This window comes from Solanum tuberosum, unplaced genomic scaffold (assembly GCF_000226075.1).
Source record: "Solanum tuberosum cultivar DM 1-3 516 R44 unplaced genomic scaffold, SolTub_3.0 scf00773, whole genome shotgun sequence".
Classification (NCBI taxonomy): Eukaryota; Viridiplantae; Streptophyta; class Magnoliopsida; order Solanales; family Solanaceae; genus Solanum; species Solanum tuberosum.
The window spans coordinates 90,580-111,665 of NW_006239682.1; the positions used below are offsets into that span (position 1 = coordinate 90,580).

Here is a 21,086-nt window from a genome sequence, read left to right on the forward strand (position 1 = left end):
AAAATTGACATGGTGTTATTCTACACGTTACCTATACAATAGGTTTAATTTTAATCATCAATCTGCAACAATTGATAATACCAAGTCTTGACATTTCGTGCATGGATTAATATAGTAGACCAGAAAAATTAAAAATTACTAACCATTTTAGAAATTGTCAAAAGTGTTGCTCATTCTTATGAGAGTTGCTAAACCTAGAACCATTGTCGTGTTACTATAGTCAACATTATTTTTTACCTATAAATACGGCCTTCATTTTACTCTCATCATCACAAAATCATAAACACAACAAACAAAGTGTACAACTTCAAAAACTACTTTTTTGTAATTATACAAAAAGGTAAATGGCTTCAAGTTATAGCTTGGTATTTCTTCATGTGTTAGTCATATTTTCTCTAGCACGCATGGCTTTTGCGGATTTGTCAGATGATTTCTACGATGATATTTGTCCCCAAGCTTTACCAACCATTAGAAGGGTTGTTGAGGATGCAGTCAGGCAAGAGAGGCGAATGGGTGCCTCTTTGCTACGATTACATTTTCATGATTGTTTCGTTAATGTGAGATTCTTTTTCTCCTAGCTAGTTAATGTTTGGTACTTTGGTAATTGCTTGAGATGTCGTTACTAATTATTGTAATAAATGCAGGGTTGTGACGCTTCAATTCTTCTTGATCAAACGGCTACAATTGATAGTGAAAAGACTTCTCGTGCTAATAACAATTCAGCCAGAGGATTTGAGGTGATCGATAGAATTAAGTCGGAGGTTGATAAAGTTTGTGGACGTCCAGTTGTATCTTGTGCGGACATCTTGGCTGTTGCAGCTCGTGACTCCGTAGTTGCGGTGCGTATTACTCATTTTTCCCCCTAATATAGGAGTATAAGCTAAAGTTAATTTAGTGTATAATATTTTGTTACATTATTGACACAGTTACATGGACCAACATGGGAAGTGGAACTAGGAAGAAGGGATTCGACTACAGCAAGTAGAACCACTGCTAACAATGACATTCCAACTCCATTGATGGACTTACCTGCACTTATCGACAACTTTAAGAAGCAAGGTTTGGATGAAGAAGACCTCGTTGCTCTCTCTGGTGGCCACACACTAGGGTTTGCTCAGTGTTCCACCTTTAGGAATCGCATTTACGATGAGACTAACAACATCGACTCAACCTTTGCAAGTCAACGTCAAGCAAATTGTCCGCGTAGTGGTGGTGATTCCAATCTTGCTTCCCTTGATCCTACATCTGCTCTTTTTGACTCCAAATATTTCAGTAACTTGGTGTCTAAGAAAGGGCTATTGCATTCCGATCAAGCATTGTTTAGCGGAGGAGAGACTGATGAGCTTGTTAAAACCTATCGTACAAATCTAAGGACTTTTTCAAAAGATTTTGCTGAGTCTATGATTAAGATGGGTAATATCAAGCCATTAATCGGAAATGAGGGCCAAATTCGTGTCGATTGCAGGAAGGTGAACTAATGAAATCAAGTGTGTTTCAGTAATTTGATTATTTTCAATTGTAATTGTGATCTTTTTTCATTTGTAACCATTGTTATTGTTTAACTTAAAAAATAAGTTTATTGTGAACAGAGAATTGTGTGGTAATTGGTGTTTTTTTCAGAAGAGGCTCTCTCAGTACACTAATCTCTCCAGTTGGTCCAGTGCATATTTAATTTAATGACATCTATTAGTTTTAAAATTTAATAATTCATATTTATTTAAATAAAGCAGCCTTTAAATCATGGTCAAATATCATTAATCATGGTTATTACTATTTCTCTTTCTCTCTCTTCTCTCATCTCTTTCTTTCTCACTTAATTCTGTAACAAACCTTTTCTCAATCAGCAAAGAATTTGCTTTGTTAACAACAAATCGCTTTTTCTTTCAATTATTTTCACACCGTGATAAAAGAAGATAAAATTCAAAGGATGAACTTAGGTTATAAAATTTTAAAAATCCAACCCATGAGACTACTTCTTTGAAGCTTGGTTCGATCACAATGGTGATCCACAAAACTCTGTCGTCTTCTTCGTAACATCAATTTTTTCAATTTGGAGTTTCTGCAAAAGTCAACTAAAGGATCTGGAAAGGGAAAAATGGGTAGGAAAATATTTTTTCATATACTATTTTTTTTCTAGTGAAATTCTCCATTTATTTTTTGGGTCTTCTTTTCTTGTGGTATTTATAATTGTAATCTTTAATTGAGGCTAATCACTCCATTTCAGTCTTTCTCTTTTGAGACTCTCCCTAGTTGTTCATATGTAAATGTAAAAACATTAAAATACTGATGTAATTTTAATTTTCAATTGTTTGATTGCTCTGTTTTTCGAAGAGTTTTGGAGGGGGAAGAAGTGTTTCTTTGCTGATTGAGAAAGGAATGAGAGGAGAGAGAATTACTAATAACCATGGTTAATGATATTTGGTCAAGAAAATTAATCTAATCCATTAAAAATTAAATTGACACGTACTATATGAAATAGCACTGGGGAAAACTGGAGAGATCATCACTGAAGAGGATCCTCTTCCATTTTTTTCCGAAGAAATTAGATTATGTTGTTTTCAACTGTCCAGTAAATTATTATTTAGTACAGTCGAGCTATATATGTCTTGAACTTTTGTACTCGAATTTTTATAGATGCTCCTTCACTATGTTTTAAAAGCTTAGGCTTTAGAATTTTGTTAATCAAGGAGCAGTGTCTTAATTAATTAGTAGAATCTGATTAATGAGTATGCTGTCGACCATACTTATAACTGAATGTTGTAGAGGGATACTAGAAAGTTTTTCATGTGGTGCGATAGAATTTAATTAAAATTTAATCCTTACATGTTTTAGTTACAAATAAGATTAAGTCTCCAAAGGACCAAATGAGACACCACCGATTGGATATTATATATGTAAGAGAATAGAGAAAATGAAATCATGAAAGAGACATTGAATTAAGGGTAAAGTCATACACAAACATTTTTAGTTGGCTCAAAATTTCATTTAGCCAAGATTAAATGGTAGAACAATCAATCACCAAAGTTTTATTACAACTCCACTATGACCGAAAAAAAAAAAAAAAGACAACAAGACAACCCATAATTAAGCAGGATCAAACTCGATCCATATGCATCTTATTCTTCGCCACCATGATAGCACGTCTAACACCAATTTTATGCGTCGATAAATCGATTTTTCATCGGTCTCACTGGACTCTGCATTGGCACATTAGATTAAATCAACATTAACCAACAAACTTACTAGTAATATTTACAATAATCTTCTCTGGAGTTCCAAATTTACTATTGTTGGTGTTACTCCATTATCTAATTTTAACAATGTGAGATAACACCAATTCTAAACATGTAAGACATACTTCTTTAGCCTCGATTTAATTATTTATGTGACATATTTATTTTTAATTAGTTTATTTCAAAATAATACTCCCTACATTTAAAAAAGAATAGTCTAGTTCGACCTTGGCACAAAGTTTAAGAAAATAACTTTTTAATTTTGTGATCTTAAATTAAAGTTATAACAAATATATCAAAATGCATTTTAATCTTGTGGTCTTAAACATACCACATGAAAATTAATTAACGTTAAAACTTTATCAAGATAATTTATAGTTAGGTAAGTGTTTAAGGCTTATTCGAGACTACAAGTTTCAAAAATATAGTTTTTTTGTTAAAGTACTTAATATCATACTTCTTTACTCTAAAACAGTTCATTTTAAACTTTAATTTTTATCCTTAATAAAATTAAAAGGGAAAAAAGGATAAATATATTCCGAACTATCGTAAATGGTATGCAGATACCCTCCGTCATATTTTTAGGACATTGGTGCCCCTGCCTTCCAAAAACTAGAGCATTTATGCCCTTTATACTAACCTCTAGACAAAATGTTTCAAAAGTCTTTGTTAAACTACATGTTCAATCGAACTGAACAGTCATTTAGTTTGTTAGTAATAAATTAAAATGAACGTACTTAGTGCAGTCAGTGGAGAGGCTAATCTTGAAGGGACTTTTGACACCACAAAGAGCAGGGAGACCAGCAGCTTTGCTCATATCAATGCCCTTTATAATAGAAGCAGCTGATTTAAGGCAAGAGCATGTAGTTCTACGATCCTGTGTTGTCTTAGCAGAATTCAGGAGACCTTTAACAACATCACAACACTGTCCCACAGGGCCGCGATTTTGCAAATAAGGGAGACACTTAACCACCCCGGACTGAACTTGACCGCAGCTAAACGCCTCCGATGCATAGGGTGCAACCATCACCATGCACAAAACCACAAAACATGCAATTTTCCCAGCCATTTTTTTTTTATTTTGATTTCTTAAAAGAGATGTATATATTTAGAGAATATTAGAGAAAAAAATGTATGTTGCCAGTGTTGGGCACCTTTTGGGTTTTTATAGAGTGGGAGAATTAGTTGGCAGTTGGGTTATTAAATTCAATGCTTTTTTTTTTGTGGTACATAATTACATAAATATACTCCCTCCGTTTCATTTTGCTTAACACCTAGGTTAAAAAATAAAGATTTTTATTTTTTACTTGTTTATTCAGTAAATCAATAAATAACTACATAAAGTTGCAATAGTCAAATTTATAGTTTCAAAGCATCATTAATAAAATTTATTTAATAAAATACACTTTTCTAATAAAAGATTTCTTAAAAAGTGCATCAGGTCAATAAAAATCAAATAATATGAAACAAAGAGAGTATTGCCGTTGCGGTTAGAAAATAACATATAACTCTATTTCAAGAAAATGAAGCAAATATTTTGATAATGTATAAGAGTTTCCAGAGACATCTATAGTGTTGTGATTTATTAGATAATGAATTATCGATTCTAAGTTATCTCTAATGTTAAACAATTTAAAATGTGTAACGTTATATTGATACATACGAAAGGGTGTTACTTTCTCCGTTTCACAAAGAATGACCTAGTTTGACTTGGCATGGAGTTTAGGTAAATAAAGAAGACTTTTGAATCTTATGGTCCTAAATTAAAGTTATGTCAAATGTACGAAATTGCCCTTTAATCTTGTGGCCTTAAACATGCCATGTGAAAAACTGAAATTAAAATGTTACCAGAAAAAGGAAAAGGTCATTCTTTTTTAAACAGACTAAAAAGGAAAGGAAATTTTTTTTTTTTTGAAACAGAGGGAGTAATAGATTTTACTTAGTTCTTCGTTATTTGTGTAAAGACTTCAAATTGGGTTTATTATATTATATCCATGGGACCTCCCCTACTCTTAACAATTGCGCTACGGTTTTAGATCAAAGTTATTCTCATGGTGTGTGTAGCATGGAAGAAAATATATATTTTTAAAAAAAATTGAATTTCTTACTTATTTTAAAAACTATACTTGTAGGAGGGTATCGAAAGGGTAAATTTAATGTCGAATATAATGTTGAAACTAATTTTCTCTACTTTCAGTAGGGATTTTGTTATTCTATGTAGGTAATTTATTTACTTAATTAACTTAACTTTTGGCCAAGTGTAAAACAGGTTACCCAACGTGTTCCAACAAAGCAGTAAGAACAATAAATAAAGAACACAATATTTTTACATGGAAAATGCTCAGCTCAAAAGGTGTAAGAAAACACGATTTGTACTCTCCATGATTTAACTTTAACCTCACTAAATTTCTGAGCCTCAACAGTTTAAGATTACAAACTATACTTTCTAAACTTCAAGTTATGAATTCAGATTACAGCTTTTGCAATCCTACGAACTAACTCTGATTCCTAAACTTCAACACAGACCCCTCAAGATATGTGTTCCCAAGTCTTAGAGTTATCTCAACTTGAAGACAACACTCCTAGTTTAGTTTTTAACCCATTGAACTAAGATTACATCAAGACTCAATCGCAAAGAAAAACTTCTAATACATTAACTCTGTAATAGGATCAGATTTTTCGATCATGAAGTTTTTTCAATACTTAAATCTATTGGTAGCACTTGCGAAATCAATTTTTTAATTGCCCTTTTTGCTAAGTGCACAAATATTTTGAACGATTTGTCTTCTATTTAGAGTTGTTATTCACTTCAAACTCCACAGTGACTCAAAATCTCTTGGCATAGAGTTATATTTAAGTAAGACTCCTTCAACTCAAACTCTTTGCCACTTTAAACTCCTTCAAAACAAACTTATTGATTTTTTTGTGTTGTAGTCGAACTCCAGCTCTTCAGTTCAATACATGTATAAACTCATCATCTATTCAAACTCTTTTAACCTAGAGTTCTACTTGAAGTGTAATTCCTTAATTCTTTAAATCAAACTCTTTGATTCTTTTGTGTTGTAGTCGAACTCCAACTCTTCAATTCAACACATGTTTGTTTCCTTGAGTTTATCACAAAATTATCATTCATTCCTTGATTATTGCACACTTAATCTAATGATCAAACTTGTCACGGCCCTGGCCTAAATTTGAGTTTGGTAGAAATTAATATATAATTATTGACCAAAACCAAAACACATGAATTAGGCCAAACAAGATGACATCTCTCAATCAGGGATAGTCTAGTTTCGTGTGGCAATTACGTTTACACATCAAACATGGGTATTTGAATTACATATTTGAATTATTCTGGTACACAATTCTCAAAAATCCCAACTCCGATCCACTATAAAAGAAAAGAAAAAAAAATTGCTTACTAGCTAAAAGGGAATGTATTAATTTACAAGCTTACGTATTGAAATTTTTAATCTTTGACTCTTTGTAGTGATACTTATTAAATACTTTCTTCCATTCATTTTTAGTTATTTAATGTTTCAAAAATAAATTCTTATTTTTATTTGTCATTTTACTAGTATCTAAGTTCAGTTCGTTAAGTAAAAAGATGTTTTTAAGACATTCAATACAATAATTTGATGATGAAATTGATAATTCACGCCGAATTTAAGAGTTTTTCAATGCTTCTGATGATATGAAATAGACATATCACGTGCCACACATATACGGCCATTGGAATAGTCAATTGAAATTGAAAATTAATATGAAGGTAGTGACGAACATGCCCTGTTTACACATTTTACGCACCCACGAGACTGCACTCAATGTGCTTTTAGGTCCATTAGGTGCGGACCTAAGACGGTTCGAATGGATAAGAAAATTTTGATTTGAATTTTACTTACAAAATTTTTGTTGCATACAAATCCGGTCAAATAATGCAACATACATATGAGAAAATCTTTACTTTTGAGTTCATATATTGTTGAGTAAGTCTTTCGCTGAGTATTGAGTCAGACCAAGGATTTGCTTGGGGACTAGCAATGGTTCTCGAGTGTCGGCCACGTCCAAGGTATAGACTCGGGGTGTGACAGTACTCCTCTATTTATATTTCAAAATTCTCCATTAAACACTTATGTTATTTCCCATGTTAAGATTATAGATACTAATCAATATATTAAATTACTGACGAATTTAATTCAATGATTAATTTCCTTTAGAGCATTACTTAACCTATTTCATGTGTCGGATTCATAAATCCACTTGCAAGGTTTGACACGATGAAAACCTATAAGTTTCTCAAAAAAACATATCAATCGATCTCTATAACAAGACATGGATTCCATCAACTAACTTATAATTTCACCAATATTTATTATTATCATCCAATCTATCATGCATATTGACCAATCTTAGAATCTCACCTTTAATAAATCAAAATGATAATTAATATATACAGATCATAATAGCTATATCAGGATTAAGAATATAAGTACATTTGATAGTTTAGAGAATATGTTTTTGTCAGTCAATCTAAAATAACTATCTCTACTCGGTCCCGTTCAATACATACAAAATGCACTAGCACAAGAAGTTGGAACTATACCGTTCCCATAATCACGATAAATTATATATAATCTTGTGCTACAATCGTACCGATGACATGTCCAATTTCCATCCTATATTGTGAACAAAAAACTTTATACTTATAAAAACCGATGATTTAATCCTCTGTGTATAAGCTAAAACTCTATACACTAAATCATCTACTATATAAGTAAACAGACACCATAAACGAATATATGATCTATTAAAATTGAATAAATAATTGTTCTATAATAAATACTGTTGACACCCAATTTTGACCTTCCACCATATGAATTAATCATCGAGCTTCTTCAGTTTTCAACGATTTAAAATAACCGACTTTATAAAATTTAAAATATTTTTCATGTTAGTTTAAACTAATTTTGTCATTTTTATAGTTTTTGAATAATATATAAGTTTTATATAATTAGTACATTTTATGAATGTTCAAAAATCGTCTAAAAAAAAAGATTTTAGTTTTAATTAAATATTTAATTAATTAATGGTAGTTTATATTTTGAGTCAATTAGTTTATACTTAAATTAATTACTTTATAATCAAGTGGATTATTTCATTTTGTTAAGATTAAGAAGCTCATTAATTAATTTTTATTAATTCACCTTATCTAGTTTTTAGCCAAATTACCAACTAAACTCATTCGGTTAAATTGTTAATTCGATTTGGCTATAATTGAAGTTCATTTTGGCTATTATTTAATTGCAAGTTTAGCCAATTGTTTACCCCATCTTTAATTCAATTTTCAGAATGTTTTGGGCCTCCCACTCTCTCAATAAGTGGCCCAACACCTTAGGGTTTTTATAGAGGAAATTAATTGGAACTAAAGATGATGAAGTGGCCGAGGAATTTATTCCAAGGCACCTATTGGATATAACTGATAAAGCAAAATTGATGACAGTTTCAAATCATTTAATCCCAAAACTTAACTTAAAAAAAATATAATTTACTCTAAATTTATTTGGTTTATTATTTTTTCAATCCAAAAATCAGAAACTCAAATCAAAATTTTCATATTTAATAGGAAAAACTATATAATTAGACATACTTCACTACCATATATATTATTATTACTCATACTTTTAAAATATTATGTATTTTACCACTAATTAAGAATTTTCTATGTATCTTACGCTTAGATACATGTGTTTTTGCTATCTGATACACAAAAATATGGAGAGAGGCGAGCAAAATTCGTATGTATCTGGAGTGATTTGCATGTATATGGGATACCCGATGTATGAGAGGGTGGCGAGTGAGATGGGAGAGACGCGAGGGAAGCGAGCGAGATTTGATATCTATCACAGATAGATACATGTGAATGCACTTGGATACAATGTATCTAGAACAAATTACACCTAAATTTGACCCCGTGTTCCCAAGATACATGTATTTTGATGTATCTTAAGTAATTAGGCGCTCCTAAACTAGTCAGATTTATATAAGTTCCTCTATTTAATTAGAGTAAATTTTAGGTTTAGCAAACATAAAAATCATATTTGTATGCTATAACTATAGTTTGTATATGTGCTTCATAGCAAACTTTATGTTCGCTATGACTATTAATCTGTATATTTCGGTATACATATACATAAAAAATATGTATTTGGGTCTATTTGTATATTTCGGTATACAAATGGGTCCTGCATTTGTATATTTCGGTCTATTTGTATATTTTGGTACAAATGGGATGGCAAACAACATGGAATGCTTGCTGCGAATTACAAATAAAAGAAACTATGACTATAACATTTAATTTGAATTAATAGTTTGTTATTTCATACAATTTTCCCATTTAAGAGTAAATTTTAGGTTTAGTAAACATAAAAATAGTAATTGTATGTTATAACTATAGTTTGCATAATTGCGCTCCATAGCAAATTTTATGTTTGCTATGGAGCTATTAATTTGAATATTTCGGTATTCATTCCAATTGTATAAGTATATATTTGAAATTTGTATACAAATAAGAAACTGACTTGGTTGTAAGTAGTATAAGTATATGTATTTTTGTTGTGATTTTCAGTCGTATATGTATATGTGTATTATATGCATTTAAATATAAATCTGTATATGTATATGTAAATGTATTGTTGTATACAAATAGATTTGTATATAAAACTCTCTCTCACTTTATATAAACACACATTATACAAAATACAATGTATGTATAATTTGTGTTTGTATAAATCGAGAAAGAGAGAAAAGCAAAAGAGAACTAGGCTGGGGAAGATTTGTATTGTATAATTACAAGTGTATAGGATGAAGAGATATATATTTGTATTTGTATATATAGTTTTCTCTCGCTTTATACAAACAAAAACACAATTTATACATTTGTGTTTGTATAAAGTGAGAGAGGCGAGGGAGAGTAGCGAGTGAGATTTCTGGGGAGAGAGGCGAGCGAGATTTCTGGGGAGAGAGGCGAATGGCAAAGTGTTTGCTACGAATTAGAATTAAATGAAACTGTGGTTATAACATTTATTTTTGAATTAATAGTTTGTTATTTCATACAATTTTTTCATAGATGAATGAAGAGTATATTTGAACTTTTATTTTTTAATCCAAAGGACCCATTGGGTCTTATTTTTTAGTATAACTTACATAAATCTCATAGTTTTAATATGAAATTACAATCTATTTCTCATTAGTTTGTAATTACATTAATCCCTTAAAAAGTAACACAAACCGGATACATAATATGTAGCTCGGATACATTAAAGAGTATCTTGGATACATTATAACATAAACCGGATATATAATATGTAGCTTGAATACATTAAAAACTAGCTTGGATACATAATATGTAGCTTGGATACATTAATTATTGGCTCGGATACATTAATATGTAGCTCGGATACATGAAAGAAATAATGGATTTTAGAGGTTTTTAGAAATAGAAGGGGATATTGGAAATAAGGGAAATATAAGACGTGTATTTCAGTAATTTTTCCTATTTGGTATTAAATAAGTGATGATATTTACAAAAGTGGGCTAGCCTAAAGTCCTAAAGCCCACTAACAAAATCCGCAACAGTTAAAAGAAATATTGTTTAATTCGATAAACATTTTATTTAATTTCCTCATAAAGATGTTACTGATCCAACCCCCTATTATTTTGGACTAGAACACATATTTCTATGAGGAATTACTATAAGTAGCTATAATTTGGGTTATGATTATAAATAGTAGATATACTTTGCCTAATTATAATTCATAACAATAATTTTAGAGAGTAGAGCTGAAATCGAGACAAATAGAGAATAGAGACGAGAATGGTGTATCTCATATACAATTTGTATCTTAATTGCAATTGAGATACACAGATACACATATATTTAATCTCTCTTCTATCTCTCTCAAATCTCGCTGCCTCTCTGCCAAACTCACATACAAATACACATATTAGCTTTAAAATTGATATATAGATATACAAATACAATTGCATTAGTCCTAAAATAAATGCATAGATAGAGTCTACTTCAATTTTTTGTGATGTCTACTTCAATTTTTTGTGACACAGATAAAAGAAATATTGATAATTTGAATATTGTATCATCCCTGAAATAAATAGACAAATATAGTCTATTCAATTTTTTTTGATTCACAAATGAAAAAAACATTAATACATATATTTTTTTTGAATATTATATTGTATCAATCCTAAAATTAATACACGCATAATAATTGTTACTCTTTTCTTTTATAATAGTTGTATTAATTTTTTCAACACACAAATACAATCTGATAATAATTGTGTTAGTTTTTTCAGAAACACAAATTCAATTATTTTTTATACATAGATACAATTAATTGTATTCATGTGTGTCGACCGAAGAAGATACAATTTGATACTAGCTAGTATAACAATTTTTCTGATACACAAATATAATTAATTGTATCAATCTAAGAAGATCAAAAATCACATGTTTGGATAAAAATAATTCAGGTAAAACTTCAATGTGATTTATTAATATAAGAAACGGAAATAGAAAAGAAGAAAGATCCGCACAATGAATTATATAGAGGGAGAGAGTAAGAGGGTGATAAGGGAATTAACGTGTAAGGAGAGAGAAAAGTGGGAATGTGTCGAGTGAGAGAGGAGAAATTACTATAAAATCTTAAGTATATCTATGTTAGATAATTTTTTGAAAGTAATTATGTATATATAGTATCTATGTTTGATTAGTTATGTAGTTTTTCCCTTTTTCTTTCACCCAAAAATTCCGGTATACATTCTAGCAGCTTACACATACCTAATTTTGATTCATAATATTAAGCGTTTGTTTGGATTAACTTTTGGTTATTCGCTTATACGCCAAAAGTTGTAAATTTGAAATTCTATGATTTTTTTACTTATTTTTATCATTTTAGCTTAAAATCAAATACTACATAATAGATCATTTTATTTTAAAAACATATCCATATCTTAAACCAAATTCTAAGTTAGTTCAAATTAAAGGATCGATTTTCAAGCACATGAGTGATGTTCACGACATACATAAATAGATCAATAATTTCTTGAACCCAAAAGTATTATGCAGATGAGACAATGTATGCCGAATATTACTTTTGTGATATTCATTTTTCTTACTTTCGTTTGAAAAAAATATTTTTCTCATTTTTAACGAACTTCTTTTCCTGGAATTTTTTTTTTCCTATCGCTACTTAATTTCCTAGAAGAAGATTCTCTGAATTTTCCACTTACGTCGCTGCTTGGCAAATGATGCCAAATTAAACAAATTGCTGAACAAACATGACTAATTGGCAGATGATTCCAAAGCTCATTTTCTTGATAAGATGGCCAAATAATAGAGATCACAAAGAATTTATAAATTTGATTTTTCAAATTAGGACATAATTTGTTATCCAGTAAAAGCAAAACCGTAGCAAAATATCATGAGTTACTGAAGAAAAGTCAAATGTTAAAGAAATTAATAAGAAACTTTTGTGAGTATTTTTTTTTAAAAAAAAAACTATTTAGGATATAACAGTACAATACTGTATGACTCAATTTAGTTCTGAAACTATCATTGAGTCCAAAACATCTCCACTGAAAATATCTTCCTTCAACAAATAATAATCTCTTACTTTTTCTATTTATAATGAATGAATGTATTATAGATTTTAAATTTTACTTCCTCACAATTCTTCTTTTATTCACAACTAATATACACCTCACTACACTACTTGTACATCCATTGTCACAAGAAATTGCTCTTTTCGATCCATTTTACTTGTCATGTTTTATTTTTGTATGCCTTTAAAAACCATTAACTATAAAGTTTAGGGTCAAATTACCACTGAAAGAAAGAAGACCCCTATTATTTATAGGTGCGGAAAATCTGTGTATTTTCTTTAAGATATGGTAAGATATGTAATATTTTGAAAGTATAGATAATAATAGTAGTATATATAGTAGTGAAATATGTCTAATTATATAGTTTTTATCGTACGAACATGAGATCATTGGTTCATACGTAGAAATTTTATAGTTTTTATGGAACTGTTAAAAGAAATTGTGGCAACTTTTCATCTGTATATTTCCAAGACGGAAGAGTAACGCAATTTAATATATACATTAACAGAAGTGACGCCAGGATTAAGAGTTTGGAGGTTTTAAATTTCTTTAATAACTGTCAATCAATTTTGTTAGGGGTTCACAAATTAATATACATATATATTTAATTAATTTTCTAGTACAAATATAGGGTCTACAGAAAAGCTACTAGATTTTTCCGAACCCATAAATCCCCACCTAGCTCTATCTCTGTACATTAATATTCTTAATATTGCATTGCCAATATCTCTAACATTTTTCACTCATCTTAATAATAAAAACCACATAGTTTATATATTAGTTGAAGGAGACCTAATTTACAGGTAATGAAAAAATATGTTCTTGAATCTTCACTTAGTAAAATAATTAAATATATTCATAGTCAATAGTGATCTCAGACTTAAACTATAGTTGCTTAAGAGAAAAAAAAACATTGCTCACACATGGCTTTTTAGAACAACACTATGGCTTTAGCATCAGTGGAGGCTCTACCCCTTACAAAAAAAAAGCAACCGCCTTAGGCCCCAAAATTTGAGGGGCCTCATTTTAAAAAATTAATATGTTATGCATATTTTTTCTAAAAAAATATTGAGTATTATTTATAGAAAATATAGACTTTTCATAAAAGAGCAAAGAAGTAATAGAAGTTTGATAAATTATGAGTACTATGTCTCAAGAAAGATTAAATAATTTGCTATAATAAACTTCATAAAAAAAATATTCAAATTTAAGGCCTCCATTTGGATTTGGCTTTAGGCCACCGATTTATTAGAGCCGCCCCTGTTTAGCATCTTAGGACATGTTGCTTCTTGGAAGATGATGCCAAAGACCAATCGATATATAATCAAAAAACTTGACTGAGCATATGAATCCAAACAAGATTTTTCTTCATTTTTTGGCCACGTGATGATGATTGATGGGTAAGATGGCCAAGTGATAAAGATCATAATGAGATTATAATTTGGATTTTTCCTTCATGTATTGGCCATTTTCCACAAATCAAGACATTTGTGAAAGCAAACAACAGAGGAATAATCAATAATGTGAGTTACTGACGAAAAGTCTAACGGTACATGGCTAATTAAAAGTCATCGATCGTAGACATGGAGAATTCTAGGGGCGAGCGTTCGGGCCATTCGTAATTAAATGGAAAAATTGTATGAAATAACAAACTATTAATTCAAATTAAATGTTATAGTCATAGTTTCTTTTATTTGCAATTCGTAGCAAACATTCCATGTTTTTTGCCATCCCATTTGCATACCAAAATATACAAATGCAAGACCCATTTGTATACCAAAATATACAAATAGACCGAAATATACAAATACAAGACCCATTTGTATATCGAAATATACAAAGGGCAGGACCCATTTGTATTCCGAAATATACAAATGCAGGATCCATTTGTATACCGAAATATACAAATAGACCCAAATACATATTTTTTATGTATATGTATACCGAAATATACAGATTAATAGTCATAGCAAACATAAAAGTTTGCTAATGGAACGCAATTATACAAACCATAGTTATAGCATACAAATATGATTTTTTATGTTTGCTAAACCTAAAATTTACTCTAATTAAATAGAGGAACTTATATAAATCTGACTAGTTTATGAGCGCCTAATTACTTAAGATACATCCAAATACATGTATCTTGGAAACACGGAGTCAAATTTAGGTGTAATTTGTTCTAGATACATTGTATCCAAGTGGATTCACATGTATCTATCTGTGATAGATATCAAATCTCGCTCGCTTCCCTCGCATCTGTCACATCTCACTCGCCACCCTCTCATATATCGGGTATCCCATATACATGCAAATCACTCCAGATACATACGAATCTTGCTCACCTCTCTCCATATTTTTGTGTATCAGATAGCAAAAACACATGTATCTAAGCGTAAGATACATAGAAAATTCTTAATTAGTGGTAAAATACATAATATTTTAAAAGTATGAGTAATAATAATATATATGGTAGTGAAGTATGTCTAATTATATAGTTTTTCCTATTAAATTTGAAAATTTTGATTTGAGTTTCTGATTTTTGGATTGAAAAAATAATAAACCAAATAAATTTAGAGTAAATTATATTTTTTTAAGTTAAGTTTGGGATTAATCGATTTGAAACTGTCATCTAATTTTGCTTTATCAGTTATATCAATAGATGCCTTGGAATAAATTCCTCGGCCACTTCATCATCTTTAGTTCCAATTAATTTCCTCTATAAAAACCCTAAGTTTGTCACTAGTTTTTTCTACCCAACACTCCTCACACTATTCTCTCAATTTCTCTTTAAAGAATGAAAATGTTTGTCAAGATTGCATGATTGGTGGTTTTGTGCATGTTGATTACATTTGCACCCCATGCAGAGGCAGTGACTTGTGGCCAAATACAGGTTGGGGTGGTGAATTGCCTTCCTTATTTGCAGAACCGTGGCCCAATAGGAGGCTGTTGTGGTGTCATTAAAGATTTGCTTAAGCTTTGTAAAACACCACATGAGCGTAGAAAATCATGTAGATGTGTCAAAAAAGCTGCTAATACTATAAAAGGCATTGATTTTGGCAAAGCTGCTGGTCTCTCTGGAGTTTGTGGTGTCAAGATTCCTTTTGAGATCAACCCCTCTGTTGACTGCTCCAAGTATGTTTTTAGTTTACGTTAGCCTAATTCAATCTTAAAAATTAGAACATTTAAGGTGTGTTTGATACGAATTAGAGAAAACAAATTCTATTAAGTAGACATTCTAAATTCACTGCGCCGAAATTGTAAGCTCAAACCCTTGACCATCACACTCTTCATCACTCCCGAACATCATTTCCCACCCTATCTCATCCCTATAGTAATTTACTAGATTACATATAAATAATTTTAGATAATGTTTTCTTTCTTACTTACTGAACACTAGAAAATAAATAAAATACAAAGTTATATTTCAAAAAAAAAACAATCGAAGTGGAACTCAACAACCAAAAATGAACGATAAACTAGGATGAATCTAGTTTTGATATACCATGTCAAATTATGAAATAAATATTGAGTCTATAACATAAACCCCTAATATACAATATAATTATTTCGACTAGTGGCATAACCGTAAATATATATAAGAGGAATAACTTCTTCTTTTTTAAATCCGACTTAAATCCACTTTTGAGCTTTCTGTACAATTAATTACCCCTACTCTAGAAACTCTTTCTATTATTGTATATATATGTAGCTAGGTAGTAAATTTCTTGGTTCATGTTTGTTTTAATGTGACAATGCAGGGTGAAGTGACGTTAATGAAAGAGATTCATTTTCCATATCATAATATATGGTAGTAGCACAATCATGTGGACAAGAATAATATAGGTCGAGATTGATCCTGTTTAATCACGGATCGTGTCTATTTTCTCTCTTTAGCTTCTTTGTGTGTTTTTTTTTTTAATCGTACTCGAAGTCTTGTAATAAAACTTTGGAGGTTTGTTATAATACAATCCAACCTTGATAATGCATGTTCTATTTTATTCAGCTCCAATAGAAGTGTGATGTACATAACCTGATACAAGGCGAGGCGTAATTCTTGATTTTTCATATTAGGTTACACACTATATATTCTCTATAGCAACATCTTGATACAATAACAAAAAAAAATTCTAGACAATTGACACCATTATAGAGAAGTTTGACTGTATTACGTTCAACAATATCGTACCTCCAACAAAAGGTTTGAAAACAGAACCACCATATTCATCACAAAGCCTAAGTACATAAACGTGTTCTGAACACGACATCAATGGTACTTCACTGAATCAAATAGAAAATGTAACTCGACTAAAAACTGTCTCAACCACCAACATACATCAAAGATTTAAAAATTATTCTTGCCTTTCACGAAGGGAAAAACAGAACAATGGAAAATATAAATTAAAAAAAAAAAGGGAACTTATGTAAATCCCTTAGTTTAGTTATGAGCTAATTGTTGGGTTTTAAAAGTGTGAACATGAAATGAAGGGCTGTGATTATGCCGAAGAGTTGTGACCTTTATGAAAGGTTGTGTCCTTTCTAAAGGGTTGTGACCGTTTGAAAGGTTGTGCCTTTTCCAAAATGTTGTGACCTTTCTGAAAGGTTGTCTTCTTTCCAAAGAGTTGTGACTTTCACCCCTTGTTGGCTATAAATAGAGAGGTTTTCTCCCATTTTTCTAAATCGAATTCTTCCCTTCTCTTGCATACATTTCTTCCAAAATAAAATCAATTGATCGTGTCTTTGTGTGTGATTCGTTGTTGTCATTTTGAGTTCGTTGAGATTATTGAAGTTTGAGGTACTGCTACTTCTTTAATGGTTAATCCGTTTTATCTTGGGAAGAATTAATCTGCAACCTTGGATACTTGAGGGGATTAAATTTCTTAAGGACACACAGTAAAATCTGTGGACTCAATTGCAATTAAGATACAAATTGTATATGAGATACACTATGCTTGTCTCTATTCTCTATTTGTCTCAATTTCAGCTCTCCTCTCTAAAATTATTGTTATGAATTATAATTAGGCAAACTATATCTACTATTTATAATCATAACCCAAATTATAGCTACTTATAGTAATTCCTCATAGAAATATGTGTTCTAGTCCAAAATAATAGGGGGTGGATCAGTAACTTCTTTATGAGGAAATTAAACAAAATGTTTATCGAATTAAACAATATTTCTTTTTACTGTTGTGGATTTTGTTAGTGGGCTTTAGGACTTTAGGCTGGCCCACTTTTGTAAATATCATCACTTATTTAATACCAAATAGGAAAAATTACTGAAATATACATATTATGGTTCCCTTATTTCCAATATTCCCTTCTATTTCTAAAAATCTCTAAAATCCATTATTTCTTTAATGTATCCGAGCTACATATTAATGTATCAGAGCCAATATTTAATGTATCCGAGCTACATATTATGTATATGAGCTAGTTTTTAATGTATTCGAGCTACATATTATGTATCCGGTTTATGTTATAATGTATCCAAGATACTCTTTAATGTATCCAAGCTACATATTATGTATCGGGTATGTATTACTTTTTAAGGGATTAATGTAATTACAAACTAATGAGAAATAGATTGTAATTTCATATTAAAACTATGAGATTTATGTAAGTTATACTAAAAAATAAGACCCAATGGATCCTTTGGATTAAAAGAAAAAAGTTTAAATATACTCCTCATTCATCTATGAAAAAATTGTATGAAATAACAAACTATTAATTCAAAAATAAATGTTATAACCACAGTTTCATTTAATTCTAATTCGTAGCAAACACTTTGCCATTCGCCACTCTCCCCAGAAATCTCGCTCGCCACTCTCCCTCGCTTCTCTCACTTTATACAAACACAAATGTATAAATTGTGTTTTTGTTTGTATAAAGCGAGAGAAAACTGTATATACAAATACAAATATATATCTCTTCATCCTATACACTTGTAATTATACAATATAATACAAATCTTCCCCAGCCTAGTTCTCTTTTGCCTTTCTCTCTTTCTCGATTTATACAAACAAAAATTATACATAAATTGTATTTTGTATAATGTGTGTTTGTATAAAGTGAGAGAGAAATTTATATACAAATCTATTTGTATACAACAATACAGTTACATATACATATACAGATTTATATTTAAATGCAGATAATACACATATACATATACGACTGAAAATCACAACAAAAATACATATACTTATACAACTTACAACCAAGTCAGTTTCTTATTTGTATACATATTTCAAATATATACTTATACAATTGGAATGAATACCGAAATATATAAATTAATAGCTCCATAGCAAACATAAAATTTGCTATAGAGCGCAATTATGCAAACTATAGCTATAACATACAAATATTATTTTTATGTTTGCCAAACCTAAAATTTACTCATCATCTATTTGATTAAGAATAGGAATACTTACATAAATATACTATATTAAGAAAATATTTACCATTTATAAAATTAACATTTTTACTACTACTACTTCTACTTCTTATTACGTGGTATCTTCCTATGGAATAAAAATAAATCCCCAACCCATCAACTTTTTTCCAATCTGCCCAATCCAATTCCACGGCCCCATGAATATTATTGATTTTTATATATATATATATATATAAAATCAATAAAAGCCCTTTGCGGTAATTGGTAAGCTGTCCGTATAAGTAATTGATAAAAAGTTGTGTGAGTAAGCCGCACATAATAAATAATAAGAATAACAATAATTAAAAAAAGGATTGTTAGTTTGAAGGGTAAAAAACTTAAATATACAATTTAAGCACCTAAATAACCTTTATATAACAATAGTTTGACTTTACACCAACATAGCAATAGAATCTTTACAAAATTAAAATAAATTTAAAAAAATGGTAAAAAAAGAGAAAAAAAGCAACGCATCATTCAATATTAAATAAGATATTAATTCCTTAATTTACTCCAATTTAGTTACCTTCCACAAATATTCATTACTTAATATTTCTCTCTCATATCTCAAAACAACGTATTGTAACAAAAAACTAAGTCTTTATCTCCTGTTTAAGGTCGTTTCAATGGTTGAAAGAAATAACGTGTCCGTTTTAATTCAGTACGACAAATATGAGATATCACCGGTATGTATCATTTTTTTGAAATTACTTCTGATTTATTTTTGGAAGATTATATAGTTTGATTTTTCAAAAAAAAAAAAACAAATGTTTCAGTGGCTGAAAATTCTCTTTTTAAGGCTTTTTTGTTGTGGTTAATCATGAAAATTTTATTATTTGTAAATTGATTTTGATGAATCATTCATGACACTAATGTTATTTGTATAATTGTTAAAACGAACATTTCGTATGGTTTGTAGATTATGGTATTATGATTTGTAGGATTGCAAATATAACCAAAATCAAGATTAATACCTAATATAACTCGAATTCTATAAATTTACCACTGTTTAATGACAATATTAATATGGAAATCAATTTAAATAGTAAATGTACTCACTTTTTAATTAATTTGGTTATCAAATAATTTGATAAAATTCTTGGTAAGATCATGGTGTAATATTGGTTTAAAATATGTATTATTTATCATATTAAATTATACACCATTATGTACACCATTCAAGTACACTATAATTAATGTGTAAATTTTTAAAAAAATAGATATTATATGATGGTATTATGCATTTAGTTGATTGTTTAATTAAATTTATTATATAAATAAATTAGTTACTTTTGGTTAGTTTGTGGTGTAAATGTTTGGTGTATATCATACATTATATATTAGATTGAAATGTACACCAAATTGTCACCATATTGTATTAATCATATAATCATGGTGTTATGCACAGTTGGATTGTAACATATAATCATGTTCATCTTTATCAATCTTCATAAATCAATGTTATATTAGTTGGTTATAAGTTGGTGTACGAATTTCATTATAAGAATAATGAAGTGGACACCAATTTTTAACCATATTATACACCATTACGTATATAACTTATTTTTGGTGATGTAAAAAAAATATGATTGTGTATTTCAAATTTGATTGTTATAACGGTTGTTTAGTAGGTTTTTTAATTTTTTTTTTGAAATGTATTGCAGAAAGGTATGTGGATTTCAAGATTGAAGGAGTGATATGTGACACAAATACCATTTTTTTTAAAAAAAATTCAAATA

General features: G+C 29.6%; 3 protein-coding genes across 3 annotated transcripts; 2 read left to right on the top strand and 1 right to left on the bottom strand.

The window, feature by feature from the left end:
- The first annotated feature begins 274 nt into the window (after positions 1-274).
- On the top strand, positions 275-1,659 carry LOC102598276 (peroxidase 2-like). The gene is made up of 3 exons (XM_006367336.2): positions 275-557; positions 645-839; positions 927-1,659. Exons 1-3 carry the CDS (start codon positions 345-347, stop codon positions 1,476-1,478), a joined length of 960 nt encoding a protein of 319 aa, XP_006367398.1. The 5' UTR covers positions 275-344; the 3' UTR covers positions 1,479-1,659.
- A 1,255-nt stretch (positions 1,660-2,914) lies between these two features.
- On the bottom strand, positions 2,915-4,336 carry LOC107059031 (non-specific lipid-transfer protein 2-like). Its single transcript, XM_015305399.1, has 2 exons — positions 3,971-4,336; positions 2,915-3,197 (listed from the first exon to the last, which is right to left on the bottom strand). Exons 1-2 carry the CDS (start codon positions 4,300-4,302, stop codon positions 3,188-3,190), a joined length of 342 nt encoding a protein of 113 aa, XP_015160885.1. The 5' UTR covers positions 4,303-4,336; the 3' UTR covers positions 2,915-3,187.
- An 11,204-nt stretch (positions 4,337-15,540) lies between these two features.
- LOC102598620 (non-specific lipid-transfer protein 2-like) lies at positions 15,541-16,918 on the top strand. The gene is made up of 2 exons (XM_015305400.1): positions 15,541-16,043; positions 16,670-16,918. The coding sequence occupies exons 1-2, from the start codon at positions 15,748-15,750 to the stop codon at positions 16,677-16,679; spliced, it is 306 nt and encodes a 101-aa protein (XP_015160886.1). The 5' UTR covers positions 15,541-15,747; the 3' UTR covers positions 16,680-16,918.
- The last annotated feature ends 4,168 nt before the right edge of the window (positions 16,919-21,086 follow it).

Bases quoted from the DNA above. Each gene is read 5' to 3' on its own strand.
- LOC102598620 (XM_015305400.1), top strand. From the start codon at position 15,748: ATGTTGATTACATTTGCACCCCATGCAGAGGCAGTGACTTGTGGCCAA.
- LOC102598276 (XM_006367336.2), top strand. From the start codon at position 345: ATGGCTTCAAGTTATAGCTTGGTATTTCTTCATGTGTTAGTCATATTT. The intron at 558-644 runs GTGAGATTCTTT...TAATAAATGCAG, and splicing joins TTCATGATTGTTTCGTTAAT to GGTTGTGACGCTTCAATTCT. The intron at 840-926 runs GTGCGTATTACT...TTATTGACACAG, and splicing joins CTCGTGACTCCGTAGTTGCG to TTACATGGACCAACATGGGA.
- LOC107059031 (XM_015305399.1), bottom strand. From the start codon at position 4,302: ATGGCTGGGAAAATTGCATGTTTTGTGGTTTTGTGCATGGTGATGGTT.